We start from the raw sequence: 19,250 nt of genomic DNA, 5'->3' as shown, positions 1-19,250 counted from the left end.
GCCTGCTCTGCAGGTCCGATCCCCAGCTGGGGCGCATGTAGGAGGCCGCTGATCACCGTTTCTCTCTGACATCAATGTTCTTCTCTCTCTCTCCCTCTAAAATCAGTGGCAAACATATCCTCGGGCAAGGATTTAAAAAAAATTTTGAAACCAAACAGTATTGTTGGCCGCTCCCTATGGATACAGTGAATGGCATGAGCTACGTATACATGTTTCTACACGGTTACAATGGTAAATACCAGGTTGTGTCCATTGTATCGTGATAACTGTTTTCAGTGGACGCCCAAGAGCATCACCCAGGATGCACCCCCCAGGGCTGCAGCCCAACCTCCCTGCTCTGGGTTGCAGGCAGAGGGGCTGTGCAGGCTCACCAGCACCCGCGCTGCTGAGGTCAGGGGAAGCACTGTGAATGCGGCAGGGCCACCCCAGAAGGTCACAGCTACACGCCTTGTGATTCCGGGGGCCACCCCCCCAGGGCCCGACAGGCCGCAGACCACAGTATCTCAGGAAGCATGGGGAAGGACCTCCAGCTCCGCAACAAGACACTTGGTTACAATGAATCTTTCCATTGTGATACTTTTTTTTTTTTTTTTTTTTTTTATCCTCACCCGGGGACATTTTTCCATTTTTTGTTCAGGTAGAGTGGGAGGGAGAGAGAGGAACAGAGAGAGAGAGAGAAACATCGATGCAAAGGAACACATCGAGTGGCTGCCACCCGCACAACCCAACCAGGGCCGGGGACAAACTGCAACCGAGGTGCGTGCCCTTAGTGGGAACCGAACCCGGGTCTCTCAGGACCGCAGGCCGACGCTCTAACCGCTGAGCCAAACCAGCCAGGGCCCATTGTGATACTTTTTTCTTCTCACCTTCTTAGTCTCCTTCATCCTTTTTGGCAACAAACATCAAATTGTCAGGCTTCTGCCCTGGCCACTGTGGCTCAGCAGTTGGAGCGTCGGCCCAAGGAACAGTCTCGGGTTCGATTCCGGTCAAGGGCACATACCTCGGTTGTGGGTCGGGCCGTGAGGGAGGCAACCAATGGATGTGTCTCTCTCACATCGATGTTTCTCCCTCCCTCCCTCCCTCCCTCCCACTCTATCAGAAAATCAATGGAAGAATATCCTCGAGTAAGGATTAAGAAAAAAAAATTGTCAGGCTTCAATAGAAACAATGTCTTGGGGCGCTCGAGAGAAACAATTAGCCAATTAAAATTTAATTAACACAGGCAAAGAAAAGCATGCACACACACTGGACTAGCTGGAAAATTCGAGCAGACGAGGAGAGGCGACCAAGATGCCCATGGGGACAACAGAGGCCCCCCTGATGGCCGCCATCAAGAGGCCATCCAGCCAGCCCAACCGTCAGCTCTCGGACGGGGCCACTGAGGCCCTCAGAGGCGAGCCGCGACCTGCCCTGGGCAGTGGCACCGCTCCTGTCCCCTGCCCTCCATCCCAGGCTTCTCCACCAGGTGTGACGGCTGCACCACCGGACCCGGAGCCCCTTCTCCCCAGTCTGAACTGTCAGCGAGAAGGGAGTCAACAGGTGCGATCGCTCACCAGGGGTCAAAGACCCACCTGCGCCGCCAACGGCCCCTCTCAGAGACCCGACCCGGGTCTGGAATCACCACCCTCCTGGGGCCGCACGGAGGCATCAGAACAGAGCCCCCGAGGCTCCCCGGACCGTCACACGTGCTGCGAGCATCTCACGTGGGAGGGAGGCCCACACCTCCCAGCGCTCAGCTCGTCAGATCCGCAGGGACCCAGCTACCGAAACCCACATCCCCCACCGTCAGCCACCAAGAAGGCGACAACGGCCGCGGATCCCGTGGGAGAGGGAGCAAAGAGAAAACACGTAAACACACGGGTCAGGAGTGGATGGGTTTATCTGACTCTGTGTGTGTGCGCACATATGTACTGTATGCAGGTGTGTGAGTGTGTACATATGTGCACACATGTGCAGGTGTATATGCTGAATGTGTGCAGGTGTGTGCTGATTTGTACATGTGTGTGCCGGTGTGTGCATACAGGTGTGTGTGTGTGCGTGCGCGCAGACTGTACATGTGTGTGCAGGTGTGTGTGCAGACTGTGTACACGTGTGTGCAGGTGTGTGTGTGCGCACAGGTGTGCCTGGCTGTCAAGTTCTTCTGGAAGCAGGTGGGCTGATATCATCCTAAAATGACAACAAGCAGATGAAAGAGGAAGCGATTTCAAGCAGAAACTCCGAAGGCCTGAGCCAGCTGCCCGGGCCACCAGCCCGAGGCTGCGCCCACTCCGAGGCTGCGCAGTAAGCAATCGGCAGAGCTGCTGCCGTGTGAAGCGCAGAGTCTCTCCCGGCGCTGAGAGGGGGGCAGCAGATGACTCCCCGCAGCGCAGCCAGAAGGGCCCCCAGTGAACCAGGGCCACCTGCGCTCGGCAAACTGATGAGCAGACACACGGAGGCGCAGGGCCTGGGTGTGGGGAGGAGGGGTGTCAGACCGCTACCCCAAGGCTGGCTGCTCCATCCTCCTGACCGGGCCCGCCCGGGGAAATCAGCACGTGGCGCGTGGCGGCTCCACACGCATCGGCGGCGCTGGAGTGCTGGGTGAGGCGGGTCTCCGGGCTGCACCCGGCCATGGCCGAGGCCACCCTCCGCCCAGATGGGCTGGCGGCACACCATGCGCCATCTCAGACCGTCCAGCAGTCCTCAGAGGCACTTGACGTTCGGGGAACCACAGCCTGAGAGGGAGGTGACCACGGTCAAGCCCTGTGTTGTCTGGGTGCTGACGCTGGCCCGCTCCTCAGTGTCACATTCTGTCCTGGGCCCTGACAGTGTCTCCCCTGGCCCACCTTCCCTTCCAGAAGCATGGCATCGAGAAGGGGGACAGTGGTGGGCAGGTGTCTGTGCACGGCAGGGCCTCCGCGCGGGCCTCCTGCCCGGCTCCTCCACCCCTGCCGCTGGCAGAACCACGCTGACCACGCCTGTCCTTGCCAAGAGCTGCCCCCCCGGCAGCGGGCAGGGGCACAGCAGCACGCGTAGGACTTGATCTCTGCCGGCAGCAGGACCCGACCAGACCCCGGGTTCCACGGTCACTGTGGCCACGAGCGAGACGCACCTCCTTCTGGGCCTCGGTTTCCTTCCTTCCTTCCTGAGGTCCCTGAAGGTTGGCCGAGGCTCATGGACGTCAAGAGCCCAGCACACAGCGCGTGGAGTCCACACACGTGAGTGCTCACTGCGGGGGGGGGGGGAGCACGGAGGCCGCTGGACAGACGGCGCACACGCGTGGACTGGCTGCGCGGCCCGCTCCACGCTAAATGAATATGCGGCCTGCCCCGTATTCAGGTTTAACTGCTTCAGAAGGCCTGAGCCTGGCAAAATGTTTTAATAAACAATAAACAGGAGAGTTAAACCGTTTATGAAAGGGTGTTCTCTTCAACTCAAACAGCAAACACAGCCGCACAGACCTTCCCCTTGGGTTCTTCATTCTGCCCGAAATGGAGGTGAGTGTGGGCCGAGCTGACCGGCGGGTCCCTGGATGTCGGGCAGCCTGGCTGGGGAGCAGCGATGGACCTCACTGGAGGCTGGTCCCCGACACGGCGAGGGGGCACCTCCAGGGGGAGGTCCTGGGGGCCACCAGCATGTCCCATCTCTCCAAGCCCAGCAAGGCAGCTGGGTCAGCCGGAGCCTCCTGACGCACTGAGGGTGCGGGGGCCTCGAGCGGGGTGCCCCCCAGAAGGCCTCCCGGGCTCCTCCTGTAAGAGCCGGGGAGACAGGCTCCCTGGAGTCCATGAGCGCCTGCCATCCCTCGGGGCCTCAGGCAGAGAAGGCGGGTCTCACCATGTCCCACAGCGGGAACTGAGAAGCCACGTATAGGCAAGGAAGCCACACGACTCCACTGAAGCCTCAGCAGCTGTGCCCGGCAGATGCCCCCGGGCAGAGCAGCATGGCTCCGTCCGAGTCCCGGGGAGGGCCACCAGGACATGGAACCTAAGGACTGGGAGACTGCACCAAGCGACGAGCTCTCGAACAGGTCCCGGAATCTCGTCTCTAGAGAATTTTGGGACTAAGGAAGAACACTGCCAGGCCCGGGTGGCTCATGGGAAAGTCCCAGCCACCGATGCCCACCTGAAACCTAACAGCCTTCGGACACTGACTTCTCAGCATCTGCAACTGCAGGTACAAAACTCCATTCGCACTTCGTAAATCACGTGTCCGCAGAACACCTCCCCCAACACCGGGTCCCTGACACTGGTCCGCAGATGAATCAGGCGATAAACATCTCCTGAGAGTTCCCATCAGCGGCTGGAGACTGGCCCGTCGGGGGTCCGGGAAGCAGCCGTTCCGCTGACTCGTGCCAGCAGCAGGGGAAGGGGCCGGCATGGAGACCCTACAAGAGCTCGAAGGGGCCTCGGGGAACCTGGGCGACACTCACCCCCGCAGCCAAGAGCCACCAAGAAGTCATCAGGGCCCTGATCCCAGCAATTTCAAGGGAGCGGCCTGGGACCTGCTGTGCTGTCTGATGGCGCATGGTACCCAAGCTCACCAGGAAGCTGAAAACCAGCCTTTGCACCTGCCCAGACTGTTTCCCTTACCAGCACCGGCAGGGCTTTGCAGGGCAGCGGCCAAGTGACACTTTCCAGGGACACAGGGAGGCTTCCGGGTTATCGGCCACGGACCTAGGCGATCACCCGTGCTAGCCTCACACCTGTCGGAGCCCGGCTCCAGCGTGACCGCACGGCCCCTCTCACAGAGCGCTACCGCACACCTGCGTGCCCTCGGCCGAGCCTCGGGAGCTGGGGCGCACGCAGCCCACTCTCCCACAAAGAATCGAAGATCCGGGGCAGGAAGTCAACGCTCGGGGTCCCCCAGCTGGAAAGGCGGGGCTAGGGCTCCTCCCGGCTCTGTCCTTATCCACGCCCTGCTGTCCCTCCACCCTACCGGATTCACCAGGCCTGGCCTCACCGTGAACGGTCTGCTGCCCCCAGGCCCCTCCTGTTTGCCCCACAAACCCGCCTGCACCTCCCGGCCGTGCCGCGGGGCTGGGTCCGGTCCGTGCATCTGGCCCACCTGCCGCGGAGCCGGCCCTCAGCCGCCACCTGGGTGACCGAAACGGGTGGGGGGTCACTCACCTTCCCAAAGTCTCGGACATCGAAGAGGTCGAAAGGGTCGAACAGCTCACTGTTTCTTAACCCGAACTTATCATGGCAGACTTTCAGGAAGGTGCGAATGTTCTTCAGACACAGGAACTGGGGAAGAGAAGAGAAAAGCCATTAACCCGGCACCAACAGCAGCAGCAGCAGAAACAGCGACTTCCGGGGCCCAGGACAGCACACCCAGCCCTGGGAGGCGTGCCGGCCGCCGACCCGCCGGCCCGGATCGACGTCATAGACAGCCCAGGCTCGCCCCAGCCACTCACCACCGTGTCCGAGGGGACCCAGCACATTCCAACTTGACCATCTCGATGGGGAAAAAAGACGCTGGCCTTGAGTGAGCAAAGCCGGAGCGTGCGCACACACATGCACACACACGCACACATGCGCACAGGCATGCACACACACTGGTAAACATGCACCACCTTCCTGGGCACAGACTAACCCCAGTAACTTTGCAAGTGACGGTTGCGGGGGGCGAGAGCAGCACAGGTCCGCCAGAGTGGGGGGCCGGGGCCCACACAAAGGCCAGAATTCCCAGACCAACATCCAGGCAGCTCCTCCACCCAGCACCCCAACACCTGGGCTTCCAGCCTGCACTGGGCCTGGCAACGCAACAGGCATGAGGCGTGGGGGTGAACGGAGCTGGTTAAGAACTTGTGGGGGTGGCTTATGCCTGGTGGCCCCGAGTAGAACACAGGAGTGGCTGACCTTGCCCCAGAGCCAGCACACCCAGTGGACAGCTTCAGACCACATGGAAACACCACCACTCAACCACCTCCACAAGTGACACACTCAATGAGCAGACTCAGAGGGTACCAGAGCCCTGCTGAAGTAAGTCTTGCTCTGTGTGATGGCCCCTGCACAGCTGATCCTCCAAGGGAGTCAGAGGCCAGAGGTCAGTGGGCACAGTCCTTGCAGCTGATCAGCCTGAGTAAATCCTTCCCGTTGACGTGCCAACAGCAATCAAGAATCAATTACAACAGAAGGGTGTACAGTCCACACTAGGGCCCAGCTGGGGTGATCAAGGAGGCTGTGCCACTGGACCCCACAGGACACCTACTACAATAGGCCACCCTACCAGGCCTAGGAGACATAGCAACTCTACCTAATACATAGAAACAATCACAGGGAAACAGCCAAAAAGAGACAAAGAAACACATCCCAAATGAAAGAAAAGAACAAAACTCCAGGAAAAGAATGAAACAAAATGGAGATAAGCAATCAACCAGATGCAAAGTTCAAAACAGTGATTGTCTGGCGGGTGTGGCTCAGTGGTTGAGCATCGACCCATGCACCAAGAGGTCACCAGTTCAATTCCTGGTCAGGGCACATGCCCAAGTTGTGGACCCAATCCCCAGTGGGGGGCATGTAAGAGGCAGCCAATCAATGTGTGTGTCTCTCTCTCCCTCTCCCTTCCTATCTCTCTAAACTCAATCAAGAAAAAAAATAATTAAAAGCCCAAACTTTATTTTTTGTTTGTTTGGTTGGTTTTTTGTATCCTCACCCCAAGCACCTTTTCTCCATTTTTGTTCAGATAGAGTGGGGGGGCAGGGAGACATCGACGTGAAAGGGACACATCGAGTGGCTGCCTCCCACACGACCCCAAATAGGCCCAGGGGCGAACCGCAAGCGAGGTACCTGCCTTTGGCCGGAATCAAACCCGCAACTCATTGGTCTGCAGGCCAACGCTCTAACCGTTGAGCCAAACAGGCCAGAGCAAAAACCCAAACTTTAAAAAAAACACCGGTTAAAGGTTGCTCAAGGAACTTGGTGAGACATTCAAGGAACTTAGTGAGACCTTCAAGGAACTTAAGGAGACCTCCAAGGAACTTAGTGAGAACATCAACAACTGAAATAAAGAGTAATTTACAGGGAATCAATAATAGAGTAAGTAAAGCCAAGAAGCAAACCATCGATTTGGAATATAAGGAAGCAAAAAACATTTAATCAGAACAGCAAAAACAAAAAAGAATCCAAAAAATGAGCATAGTGTAAGGAGCCTCTGGGACAACTTCAAGCGTGCCAACATTCGCATCATAGGGGTGCCAGAAGAAGAAGAGAGAGAGCAAGAAACTGAAAACCTCTTTGAAACAATAATGACAGAAAACTTCCCTAACTTGGTGAAGGAAACAGACATATAAGTCCAGGAATCACAGAGTCCCAAACAAGAGGAGCCCAAAGAGGTCCACATCAAGACACATTATCATCAAAATGCCAAAGGTTAAAGACAAAGAGAGAATCTTAAAAGCAGCAAGAGAAAAGCAGTCCGTTACCTACAAAGGAGTTCCCATAAGACTGTCAGCTATTTCTCAAAAGAAACTTTGCAGGCCAGAAGGGAGTGGCAAGGGATATTCAAGGTGATGAAAAACAACGCCTTACAACCAAGATTACTCTATCCTGCAAAGCTATCATTTAGAATCAATGAACATATAGTTTTCCAGACAAGAAAAAACTATAGGAGTTCATCACCACTAAATTAGTATTATGTGAAACGATGAAGAAGAAAAACAAAAATATGAACAATAAAATGGCGATTAATACATACCTATCAACAATTAAATCTACAAACAAAATGAGCAAGCAGAACAGAAACGGACTCACAGACACAGAGAACTTTTGTTGCTTGCCAGATGGGAGGGGGCTGGAGGGATGGGTGGCAAAGATGAAGGAATTAAGGAGGACAAATAGGCTGTGAGACTGATGAACCTCAAAGGGAAGAAAGGAGGGAGGGCAGGATGAACTAAACCAAACAACTTCCATGCATAACCAATGGACACTGACAACAGTGTGGGGAAGGCTGGAGGGGGCAGGATTGGAGAGGAGGGGGTCAATGGGGGGAAAAAGGGGGACATCTGTAATACATTCAACACTAAAGATGAGTTAAAATAAATAAACAAACAAACTAAGGGGCCCTGGCCCATTTGCTCAGCAGTTAGCGCATCGGCCTGTGGACCAGAGTCACAGGTTCAATTCCCGTCAAGAGCACGTACTTCGGTTGTGGTTCAGTCCCCAGCCCTGGTCAGGGTTGTTTGGGAGGCAACCCATCGATGTGTCTCTCTCACGTCACTGTTTGTTCCTCCCTCCCTCCCTCCCTCCCTCCCTCCCTCTCTGTCTGAAGATAAATGGAAAAATATCCTCGGGTGAGGATTTAAACGAAATATAAAAATGAAAATAAATAAGGGACAAGGACACAGACCCACAGGGAGGAGGCACCGTGACCACGACAGGGGCAGAGATCGGGGTGCTGTTCCCAAGAGCCGAGAAAGCAGAGGTGGCCAGGGGACCACCAGAAGCTGGGGACACCTGGGACACACTCCCTCAGAGCTCAAGAAAGGGCCAGTCCTGCCGAGCTGACCTTGGGCTGCGGCCTCCGGAGCACGACAGGGACGTTCCTGTTGCCTTAAGCCCCCGGTCTGTGGGACACGGGACACGGGACACGCCGGGCCTGCATGTCGAGGAGGGGTGTGCGCGCAGCGCCCCCCTGCCCACCTCAGCCCCGCCCGCCCGTCCCCAGGAAGCTGCAGCTGCCACCAGGCTCCGCTGTTTCTGCGCATCACCCATCTCTAATTTCCACTGAGCGTTTATTTTAATTCCTCCTCGCCTCCCATTTTTAGAGTTAATTACACAGCTCCTGACCACAGTAGCAGCCGGCAAGGCCAGGCTTCCTCTCGGGGCTCCGAGCTGGACGCAGCGTCGGCCCTACCCCTCCAGGCCTGCTGCCGTCGCTCCGGGCCGCCCGGGCCGGCCTCTGACGACTCGGGCGCACAGTCAGCCCTAAGGGAAAGGGACACGGCCGCCGGGGGCCGGAGGGCCCTGTGAGCTGGCCCAGGCTGCAGCCCCCCCCCCGCCCCATGCCCTTATGCTCCACCCTCCAAGCGGTCACCCCACTGTGCATGTCAGGACACTGAGGCTCAGGGCGTCAGAGCTCCGGCTCCCAACCAGAAGGTGGCAGAGCTGAGGTCTCCACCCACGGGCTTCGGAGCGGAGAGGGCCCCTCGAGACAGTGGTCCCCAGGGCGCCCCATTCTGTGTACTCATCAACAGCATCCCTTTCACTCTCCTTACGGGCTGGTCTCCTTGATAAGGGGTGTGGTCACTACCTGCCTCCCTCATGCCCAGTTAGGGAAACTGAGGCCCAGAGATGGAGAGGGAGCGGGGCAAGGAGGGGCCAGGCTGTGTCCAGACTCCGGGCTCCTCTTTCCACTAAGCAGGGGCCGCGGGCAGCTGCTGTTTCTGCCGCTCGAGCCCACTCACCTGTCTCAGGTCCGCTGGGCACAGGAGGACCGGAGGCTGGGGCCTGGCCAATCGGACCCTCGCAGTCCCTCCACGCCCACGGGATGGGTTCGGAGTCTGGGTGACTCCTGCCCGGGAGCCGGAGGGGACGCAGGTCCCACGCAGCCACAGGCCGGGTGGCAGGGCAAGGGAGGGCCAGACACTGGCCAGGACCAAGCCAGAAGCTGGCCATCTTTGTCCTGTGGCCAGAGAAGGCCTGAGGGCCGGCCGTGTCCCTGCGGCTTCCGAGGCGGGCGGCACGCTTCTCTTTCCTCGACCCCCGGGGCTCTCTGCAGAGGGTGGTCGCGGCTCCACCGGCGTCTTGAAACCAAGCTCGGCCTCAGAAGCCAGGCTGAGTGGCCACAATGAGAGTCTGTCCCCAGAAAACGGGCACCCTGACAAGCAGCCCAGAACTGAAACAGCCCCCACAGTATTTGTTTAGGGCACTCCGTGGGCTGTGGGCACCCCACCTGCCCCCTGCCCCTGACCCCAGACAATGCCCCGGTTCAGGCCCGGCCAGGCGCCGAGGTGGGCGGCTGTGTGTGGACACTGCACCTGCTCTCGGCTCATTCATCGGCCTCATCAGATCGGCGCGAGCACACAGGCCGGTGCCCGGCCGCCCACCTCCTCTGGCGCTGCCGGCCACTCGGCCAGGCCTGCTGCTCACTGTCACTGTCACTTGGCTCTCAGGAGGCCCCAGCGCAGGGATCCTGGCTGTCAGAGGCAGAGCAGGGCCGAGGACCAGGACCTGGTCTGAGCCACGAGGCCCCGGTGCACCTGGGGGAGCAGGGGAGGGGCGGTTTCCTGGCCCAGTTCAAGAGGCCACGATGGCCACTTACTGGCCCATCTACTGACGGGAGACTGTCAGGAGCAGGTCCACCTCACCGCGGTGACGCGGAGGCCCTGCCCCACTGAGTGGGAGCCTCCGGGGCCCCTCAACCCCTCGGTTACCCCTCTCTGGCTCTCTCCCCCCCGGGCGGTGCCAGGACGGCCACCCTGCCCCTGAGCTCACACCCCCCAGCCGCTAACACACACGGGGTACCAGGGGCCACCCTGCAGCCCCCACGCCACCTCACAGACCCCAGCACTGACCGTCAGGTGCAAAACAGGAAACTGAGGCACAGAGAGACGCCACTGGCACGAGGTCCGCATTCCAGCTCAGACCCCGCAGAGGGCACACCTGGTGCCGAGAGCCCGGGCCTGGCTGCCGGGCGGCGCCTGATCCCGCCCCACAGCCGCGTCCTCTCCCTGCCTCCGTTTTCCCATCTGTACGGCGGCGGGGAAGGAACTTCCCACCCTCTGGCGTCTAGGGCGCTGGAAGAGACCTGCTTTAGGAAGTGACCGCGGAGGTCCTGACATCCCTGTGCCCAGAGCGCCCCTGTGACATCACGCCCTGGAACAGCGGAGGCGGGCGGCTGGTCCTACCGCCCTCCAGGGCCCTGCGACCTTTACTGGGGGCCAAACATCCGCCGGCCACGGTCAGCTGGAGCTGAGTGGATGCCTGGGATGGACTGGGCCTCCATCCACACCTCCACCCGCCTCTCATTACCAGCCTGACTCCTCACAGGTGCTGCCCCGGGGGCTGGGGCAAGGGAGCAGGCCGACCCAAGGTCCCCAGGAGATGGCCCGTCTGAGGCTCTGCTCACAGCCAAGCCAGGGAGACAGCGGGGAGGTGACTCGCATGCTCCCCTCCCCCAGCCTCGAGAGAGACCCCGGGGACCCCACAGCCCCAGAGACAGCATCCCAGCTTTCGAGAGAACAGGAATCCTCTTACAACCTCTGCACCGTCCTGAGAGAGACGGGGTCTCCAAATCCGAACTTCGTGTTGTAAACAGGCCCCTGAAGGGCCCCGGGACACGCGGAGTTTTCTCAAACTGTTTCAACAAGTGGCCCTGAGTCGGGGGACGCGAACCCCCGCACCGCTAAGCCCGCCAAGCACAGGCCCGACTGGCAGCGGACCGTGTCTTCGATCAAGAAAAAAAAAAAGGAAAAATGAATTAATTTCTTGTTTTATTTATGCCATGCTGATTCGAAAATAAAAAAGTGCATTTAGAACATCATTATTTAATAGCTGCCGCTTGCTGGAATAAATCTTTCACACTTGGGACCCTTGGGGGAAACAGGCGGCCCTGAGGTGACAAGCTGGCCAATGCTTCATGGGGACACAGCTGAGACCATCTTCTTCCTCTGCAGCCCAAACCCCCCGGACAATGACGCACCCCGGGGACTCGCTATGTAGAGAATGAAGGACTCGGAAGGGCTGTGTACCAAGCATCCTTAGCCGACATCTCTCACATGGCCCTGCTCTCCCCCACTTGGTGGTGGTCATGATGGCTTTAGGGGTGCCGGGGTCCCCATGAACAGCTGCTGATGGGTGAGTGGCAACCGTCACGTCCAGAAGCATCTCCTCCCTAGAAAGCAGGCAGGTGGCGTTTGCTGTTTGGCCACACACACCAGTCCAGTCCTTGGTCTCTGAGCACCGGCCATTGGGGCCACCGGCTCATCTCGCCCAACAACGCCGGCCGTTCGGATCATCTATCACCCCTTCTACAGCTGAGAAAACCGAGGCTCAGGAGACGGATGTGGGGCTGGAACGCCACGCTGGGACCAGAGCCACCAGGGCCGCCCGACTGCCCGAGCACTGAGCGTCGGGAGGCGCCAGGAGGGGCCGGCGGGGCCCAGCTCATCCGCTGCTCCGGCAGGGACAGCACAGCCCCGCTGGTGGTTTATTTAAGGAGGGTCGGGGATTCGATTGTGTCTGGACCAGTGAACACGAACACCCCCTCCACTCGGGCACACGCACGCGCGGGGAGACAGAGGCGCAATCGGGGCGCCGACCGCTGTCGGACGAGCCGGGCCGCCTGGGTGCGGGCCCTCGGGCCTCTGTGCCCGCAGCGGGAGGCGAGGTCAGGGTCCCTTTGTGCAGCCGGGTTTTCCAGGGACCGTGCCCACAGCTCACACCGCACAGTGGCCCAGGGCTGCCAGGCTTGTCCCCCGGAAAGGACCCCGTCAGCTGTTTCGTGTCACCACCGGTGAAGTCTCTAGGTAAGTCCACGGACACTCAGACGGCCTGAAACATGATATTCTCACATTCTGGGCAACAAGCGGCCGCTGGGCCGGCAGCAGGCACCGCACGACCCCTCCGCGGCCATCGTCCGGTTCATCCCCTCGTGCGATCACACATCCCTGTTTCGCGGATGGAAAAGGGCTTGGGGACCACCACGTGGACCGGTAGGGAGGGGAGGGCCCAGCTCTAACCCAGGTGGTCTGGCCCTGTCCTCAGAGCCTTGACCACTAAGCAAGGCACCGCCCATGAGAGACCCCCAAGGCCACAGACAGGGAAGCCGGCCCTGGGGCTGACATCCAGGGCTGACAGCGGAGGCGGCGGGGCCACACTGTGGGGAGAAGATGGCTTCAGGGTGTCCTGGGGCTGGAAGCTCTCTCTGCTCTGACTCCCCAGGAAGGCCGGTGCCTGCCCCACCCCCAGGGCACAGTCCTCCAGGCATGACACCAGCCATGACTACCACAAGCACCTCTAAAAGCACTGAGCCCTCTCCGTGCTAAAGAGGGGCTCCCTTCGAGGCAGATGAGTCCGAGCCTTAGCGAGCTTCCTGGCCCTGCCCCTGCCCCTCCTCCCACAAGGATGCCCTGACCCATTTCCAGCGCACTCTGGCCAATTCCAGGAACACTCAGCCTGAGCCTGTGCCGTCCGCCGGCCACTCCCCTTTGCCCCTCCGGGTCCTGAGAAGGCGGCCAGGCTGTCTGGGTGCTGCAGACGCAGGGCTGACACCTGGCACGCTCCAGGCTCTGGGCCACCGACCGTGCTGCCCCGTGGCCCACGGCACCCCTCCCTCCACTGTGGCCTTCCACAGCGGTCACAGCGCCATGGGGCCATCTGCTCCCCCGCTCCAGACAGCTGCCTCGTGAAACGGGGAGGGGGCCTCCCAGGGGCAGTGGGGGGGGGGGACTCGGCGGAGCCACGGAAGCAGGTTCTGGAAGGCGAGCAGGTCAAGCTAACGGCAGAAGGCAGGCAGAGCCGGGCCGTGCCAAGCTGGGGACGGCCGCAAAAGCATGACCCCTGTCCTGATCTCAAAGGACTTCCTCCTCGACCCTGGAGGGAAACGCACCAAGAAAAACAGTTCTGGAAAAGTACAGCTCCGCTCCCGAGCGGGGAGGGCTGGGGAGGGGCAGCTGGGGAGCTTCCTTCTCAATCCGCTTCCTGTCCGGTCCTAGGCAGCAGCCACTTCACAGGTGCCACGGGGTGCCCGGCCCACCGGGCCAGGGTCAGAGAGCGGACGGGGTAAGGCAGGGACGTGCGAGGAAAGAGCCTGCGATTTCCCCCTCTACCTGGATGGAAGCCGGTCCCAGCAGCCCTCAAGAGGCCCCCACTCTGGCTGATGCCCAGGGGGAGCGCACGCCTGGTGTTATCAAGACTTCAAGGTCAGGGGCGAGCCAAAGGTTGTCCACAAAGCCAGCAGGAAATTGCCTTCCTAGCGTTTCTCTGTGTGGCTGTCCCCTAAGCCAGAGGGTTCAAATCCTGCTCTCCTGCTGCGTGACCCTCCCCCCCCAGGCGCTACTGGGCGCGGTGCCCCTTACTCCCCAGGACCGGACCCCTCTTCTCTCTTTGTGGGCTGCACCCCTTGCCTCCACCATGTCATGTCTCCATCGCTACTTCCTTCCGGAAGGCGGCCTCAAGGTCAACGTCAGAGCATCCTCACACTCCTCTGAGCTCCTCTTCTCCGGGCGCCTTGGACAAGACAGTCCCAGGAGCCCGAGCAGAACACGCCTGGCCATTTTCCCCTGTCGCCCACTGAAACAGACGCCAAACGCATCCCCATGGCCACACCAACCAGACCACCTTCTTCGGTCTCAGGGAGCAACTCTCCCCACTGTCTGCTTTGGCGCTGAAAACACAGGAGGAGGATTAACGGGAGCCCCAGGGAGCCCGGGCACAGGAGGGCACCACGGAATTCTTCCCCTCCCCTCCCCTCCCCGGGGTCCAGCCGGCTCTTACGCCCTGGACCACTTGCTCCAGGCGCTCGGCACCCAAGGCCCTCGGCACCCAAGGGCCTCGGCAAAGGTTATGCGGTGAAGAGATGAGCGAATCAAGCGGCGTTTGGTAACAGACAGAGGTAAGAGTCCTGGTTCCTTCCACCTGCCGACCCAGCTCTCCACGGTTCGGGCTGGGAGCCCCTGGACCCTGGGCCTGGCACCCGGGATCCTCAGCAATGTGGTTTTGACCCCCAGGTCTGACCCAGGACTCTATGGGGGACAAGGGCCCCAAAGAGACTCCAAGCTGTGGAAAGTCAGGAAGCGGCTGTGCTAGACCCTCCGAACATCACAGCACCTAGCTCCAGCTCCAGACACCCCTGCATTGGGGTGGGGGCTCAGGCAGACCCAGCCAGCTCTCAAACAGAGATACACGGGTTCAACGCCTGACCCTCTGCCGCACCCTCCCTGGGAGCCCTGCCCCCCGTGGCTCCCGCTCCAGGCTGACCACGGGTCTCAGGCCCCCAGCTCCGCCCGTCCAGTGGCTGCCTCCATGTCTCTACGGAAAGGTGCCCAACCTGAGCGCCCCAAAATCAGGAAATCAAAACAGGGGTGTGTTTCTTCCCCGCCTCATGTCTCCTTCCGTGAAGGCCACCCCCACTCACCTGCAGGCAGCCAAGACGCCCTGGCCCCTTACAACCCGACCACTCAGGTGACCCCCGTCGTGTGACATCTCCACGCATGACACGTGGCGATTTTAAGGTCTCATCACCAAGAACATCACAGGACAGAAAACAGCTCTCTCCAAAATGCCAAAAATGCAGAAACTCACTCAGAACTGTGGGGGGGGGGTCCCCCTCAGGTCGCAGCATTTCGAGAAGAAAGAACAGAATACAATGTCATGTTCAGTTACCATTTCCCTGGTGGTTTCTGGGAAGACACGTGGGCCCCCATGACTGCCGGCGTCCCCCAGAGACACACCTCAGCTAACGCCTGCCTGTCTGTCAGTCCGTCTGCAGGCTGCCCCCACCCGCTGACTCACCCTGTGGGGACAGGAGGCAGCTGGCAAGGCCTAGCCAGGAGCTGTGCCTGGCACCGTCCACACTGGGAGGCACCAGAGGGCATTTCAAGATACCGAAAAGGACCCAAGTGGCAGATGCTCAGTGAAAACTGAGCGATGGGTGTCCGGGGAGAGCGGGAGGGTGCAGTGGGTGTGCAGGCATGTGTGCGTGTGCACACACGTGTGCGTGTGTGTCAGGACAAATCAAGCTAAAAAGTGAAGGACAAACACGTCTGCAGGCGGACAAGGACCGAGAAGGGTTTGAAGTCCAAGCAGCTGGCGGGTAAGACGCAAGCACATCTTCCTGTTTGCAACTGCGCTGTCGTGACGTGGCTTGTGCGTCACTAATGCAACGTTAACACCGTGAGGGAGGAGGAATGTGCTCCCTCCTGCCGCCGCCCACGGGCACCCGCACCAGAAGCCACCAGGACGCTCAGGTGCAGAGGCCAGGCCGCTCCGTCTGCAGGGAGGACCTGAGCTCTAGGCCCCTCTTGGAACATTTTTCCGCAGGGTCTGCTACCCATCAGGAGCCCCCGCACCTTCGGGGTCACAATCCTTCATTCAGTTAAATATTCACCCCTTAGTTCCCCAAATACCCAGGCGTCATTTACATCCCAGATCGCAGGGGCCACGCAGGGAGCCACCCCCTCCATGGGGAGGCTGGTGGGGTCCAGGTCCTAATGCTGACATCCGCTGCCCCCACCCCTCCCCGGGCCACCCCTGTGCGAGAGACACCCTCTAAATATTAAGTCTCAGGCTTAGCTTCTGAAGTCACTACCCTCCCGCTCACGCGGGGATGAAGCCTGTTCCCAAGCAGGTGGCTGCCTATCAACAGGCTGAGAGGCCAGCGCGGCCTCTGCTCCCCGTGCGGGTAGAATCGCCACAGGAACTCCGGAAGCGGGGCCCCGTCCTACTCGCCTCACTGGCCACCGAGGACAGAGGGACACTGGACACTGTGCTCAGAGCACAGCTCGCTCACCCTGGGCGGGTCTCTGCCCCTCTCAGCGCCCAGCGCCTCAGTTTCCCCACGTCAGCGAAGCCGAACGCCGACCCTGGAGTTCCGAGGAGGCAGACCCCTCCCGGTGTCCGGGGCGCAGTGGGGAGGGAGGGAGGCGATGTGAGAGGCCACCTCACACCCGTAAGGACAGCGACCACCGAAAAGACAGGGAGGACGGCGCCGTTGAGGACACAGACACGTGGATCCCCCGCGCACTGAGGGCGGGAATGGAGAAGGGGCCGCTGCTGCGCAAAGCCATGTGGGGGTTCCTCAAAAATCAGTAGAACTACCTTGTGACAGCAAAGCCTCTTCTGAGCATTGTCCACAAACGGTCCCGGCCACCAACCCAATGCGGCGGGAGTGCTCGGTCTGGGGTGCAGTGCAAGGAGCAACTTTGTTCAGATAAACCTGGGAAACACATCCTCCTGACCAAACAGAAAGCCCACCCCCTCAAGACAAAGGGGTGCCCACCCCGTCCCTGACTGGTCCCTTTTTATGCAAATGAGGAATCCAAATGTACCCAGTTTGACTGGTAAATAGCACTATCCAGAGAGGTCAGAATCCCTCCAGGTGAAGATGCAGTTGTTCTGATTGGTCAGTAAATATGCAAACAAGGACATAGCTGCAGAGCTCCCATTGGACGAGACAGGTCTCAGCCCATCGGTCCAAATATGATACCAAGAATTCATTACAAGGGTTTATTCCGAGGCAGGGGGAGCACCGTGCTGGAGGCTGGGGGGTTCTCTGAGCTTTCCCCTGAAATGCGGAGTGTATGAGAGACCTCTGCAACTGGCTGCTAGACTCTGATCGCGCGTGTGTCCCACAAGGAGTCACTACTGACCGACAGAGTCCTTCTCCAGAAAGCACCGTCTCAAAAGAGATCGCTGTCCACCCGTGTTCACAACAGGCAAAATGTCGGAGCAACCCATCCATCCACGGACCACAGCTAAACAAAATGTGGTCTCTCGCACAATGGAATATTACTCAGCCTTAAAAAGGAAGGAACTCCAGACAAACTCCTACCCTACGGATGACCCTTGGGGATATGATGCTAAGTAAGCAAGTCAGTCACAGGAGAGCAAATTCTGTACAATTTCACTCCTACGAGGTGTGGGGTCAAATGCATAGAGACAGAAGGTAGAGCGGTGGGCGCCAGGGGCTGGAGGAGAGAGGTGGGCGCAAGCGTTTCATGGGGACAGAGTGTCCGTCTGGGAAGGTGAGGATGATGGCGACGGCCGCACAAGAATGTGAACGTATTGAATAACCGCTGAACTACGTACTTAAACGTGATCAACATGATAAACTTTATGTTATGGGATTCATCTCGGATCTCCCGCGTCCATCCACACCGCGCCCACGGCGGTGGGGCTCCGGACGGGCTCTGACTCTCTCAGGAGAAGCAGCGAAGGTGACCTCAGCAATGCACGCGTGGACCAGAGGCCCCAGACGAGGACACCTGGCTGCATGGTGGGGGGTCCAGGGAACTGGCCTTCCCCGGCCTTCCCCGAGCGGTTTCGAGTTTTTCTTTTTTTCCAGTGAGTCAGAAACTGCCGCTCAACTGGAGAAGCTGCACTTTCTGGAAATTCCAGCAGAGCCAGCGCCAAGCCCCAGGGCAGAACACAAGGGGTGGGGGTGGGGAGTGGGGAGTGGGGCTCCATTGTTTGCCCAGCAAGCAGCTGGGTTCTCTCCCCTGAACTGCAGGTCAGGGGCGCTCACAGCTGCAGACTCACCCTCCACCCCCACCCACCCGGGGAGGAGCCAGAGGAGGAGGGAGGCTGGGCCAGGGCCTGGGGACCAGCCTGCTCAGGGGAAGAGGGGGGCAGGAAACACCCCAGTTGTTTTTGCACAGGAGAGCCGAGCCAGAGCTGGTATTTCAGCTCAGGGACCCCAGCTCCAGCCCGGCCCCACCTGCTCAGAGTGCAGAGAGCGGGCAGTCCTCGCGGGGGACCACGGGGTGCCCAGGGCCCCCGCTGCAGCCGTCCCTCTGGTCTTTCTCTCTGCAGAAGGCCTTGCCCCTCTGCTGCTCTCTGACTGGGATAACAATCACCACACTCCTAGGTGGGGAAACTGAGGCCCGGACTGGTACTGAGGGGCCTCCCCCGGCACCAACTACCAGAGGGCTCGGCCTGGTTTCAGCAGCAGGCTTGTCCAGGACGTCTCTCCAGGGAATAACTCCTCCGCCTTTTCCCCCCAGGAGCAACCCCCGCTCTTAGACAAGGGGAAAGGTGGGATCAAATAAAAACCTATGTGATCCCCGCCCTAGAGCGCCACGTACCATTTGGGGGCCTTTGTCTGTCTAGTTTCTTGACTCTGCTGTTTTTTTGTTTTTTTTTAACAAAACTGACTGCTGGGGCCCGGCCGGTGTGGTTCAGTGGTTGAGCATCGACCCTGCACCAAGAGGTCGCCGGTTCGATTCCCGGTCAGGGCACATGCCCAGGTTGTGGGCCTGATCCCCAGTGGGGGGCGTGCAGGAGGCGGCCAATCGATGTTCTCTCTCATCGATAGTTCTGACTCTCTCCCTCTCCCTTTCTCTCTCTAGCAAATCAATTAAGAAAAATTTAAAAAAAGAAAAAATCGACGGCTGGGAAGAATGCACAATCCTGAGTCCTGGCATTTGGCTGCGGCCGCAGAACCAGCCCCTCACCGCTGGCAAGCAGGGCTGGGTGTCTGGGACTGTCCCCTGGCCTGCAGCACACAGTCCTCATCCCCTCCCCTCCCGACGGGCATTCTGGTTGTTCCCAGTCTCACTCTTCCTTCTGCATGACAGTGAATGGCTCTGTTCTGCTCGAGGCCCTGGTGGCGGGGGC

The 19,250-nt window shown here is 59.6% G+C and overlaps 1 protein-coding gene across 1 annotated transcript in view; it reads right to left on the bottom strand.

Annotated features, from left to right (window-relative positions):
- The window catches only part of VAV2 (vav guanine nucleotide exchange factor 2), a 150,691-nt gene that overhangs the window by 111,787 nt on the left and 19,654 nt on the right, over positions 1-19,250 (bottom strand). Inside the window, exon 2 of the mRNA XM_036260401.1 lies at positions 5,103-5,219. Coding sequence (XP_036116294.1) covers positions 5,103-5,219 — 117 coding nt within the window. The remainder of the gene's footprint in view (positions 1-5,102; positions 5,220-19,250) is intronic.

Source organism: Molossus molossus, unplaced genomic scaffold (assembly GCF_014108415.1).
Source record: "Molossus molossus isolate mMolMol1 unplaced genomic scaffold, mMolMol1.p scaffold_m16_p_14, whole genome shotgun sequence".
NCBI lineage: Eukaryota > Metazoa > Chordata > Mammalia > Chiroptera > Molossidae > Molossus > Molossus molossus.
The sequence above is the reverse complement of the archived record's forward strand: the minus strand, read 5'-3'. Positions and strand labels throughout refer to the sequence as shown.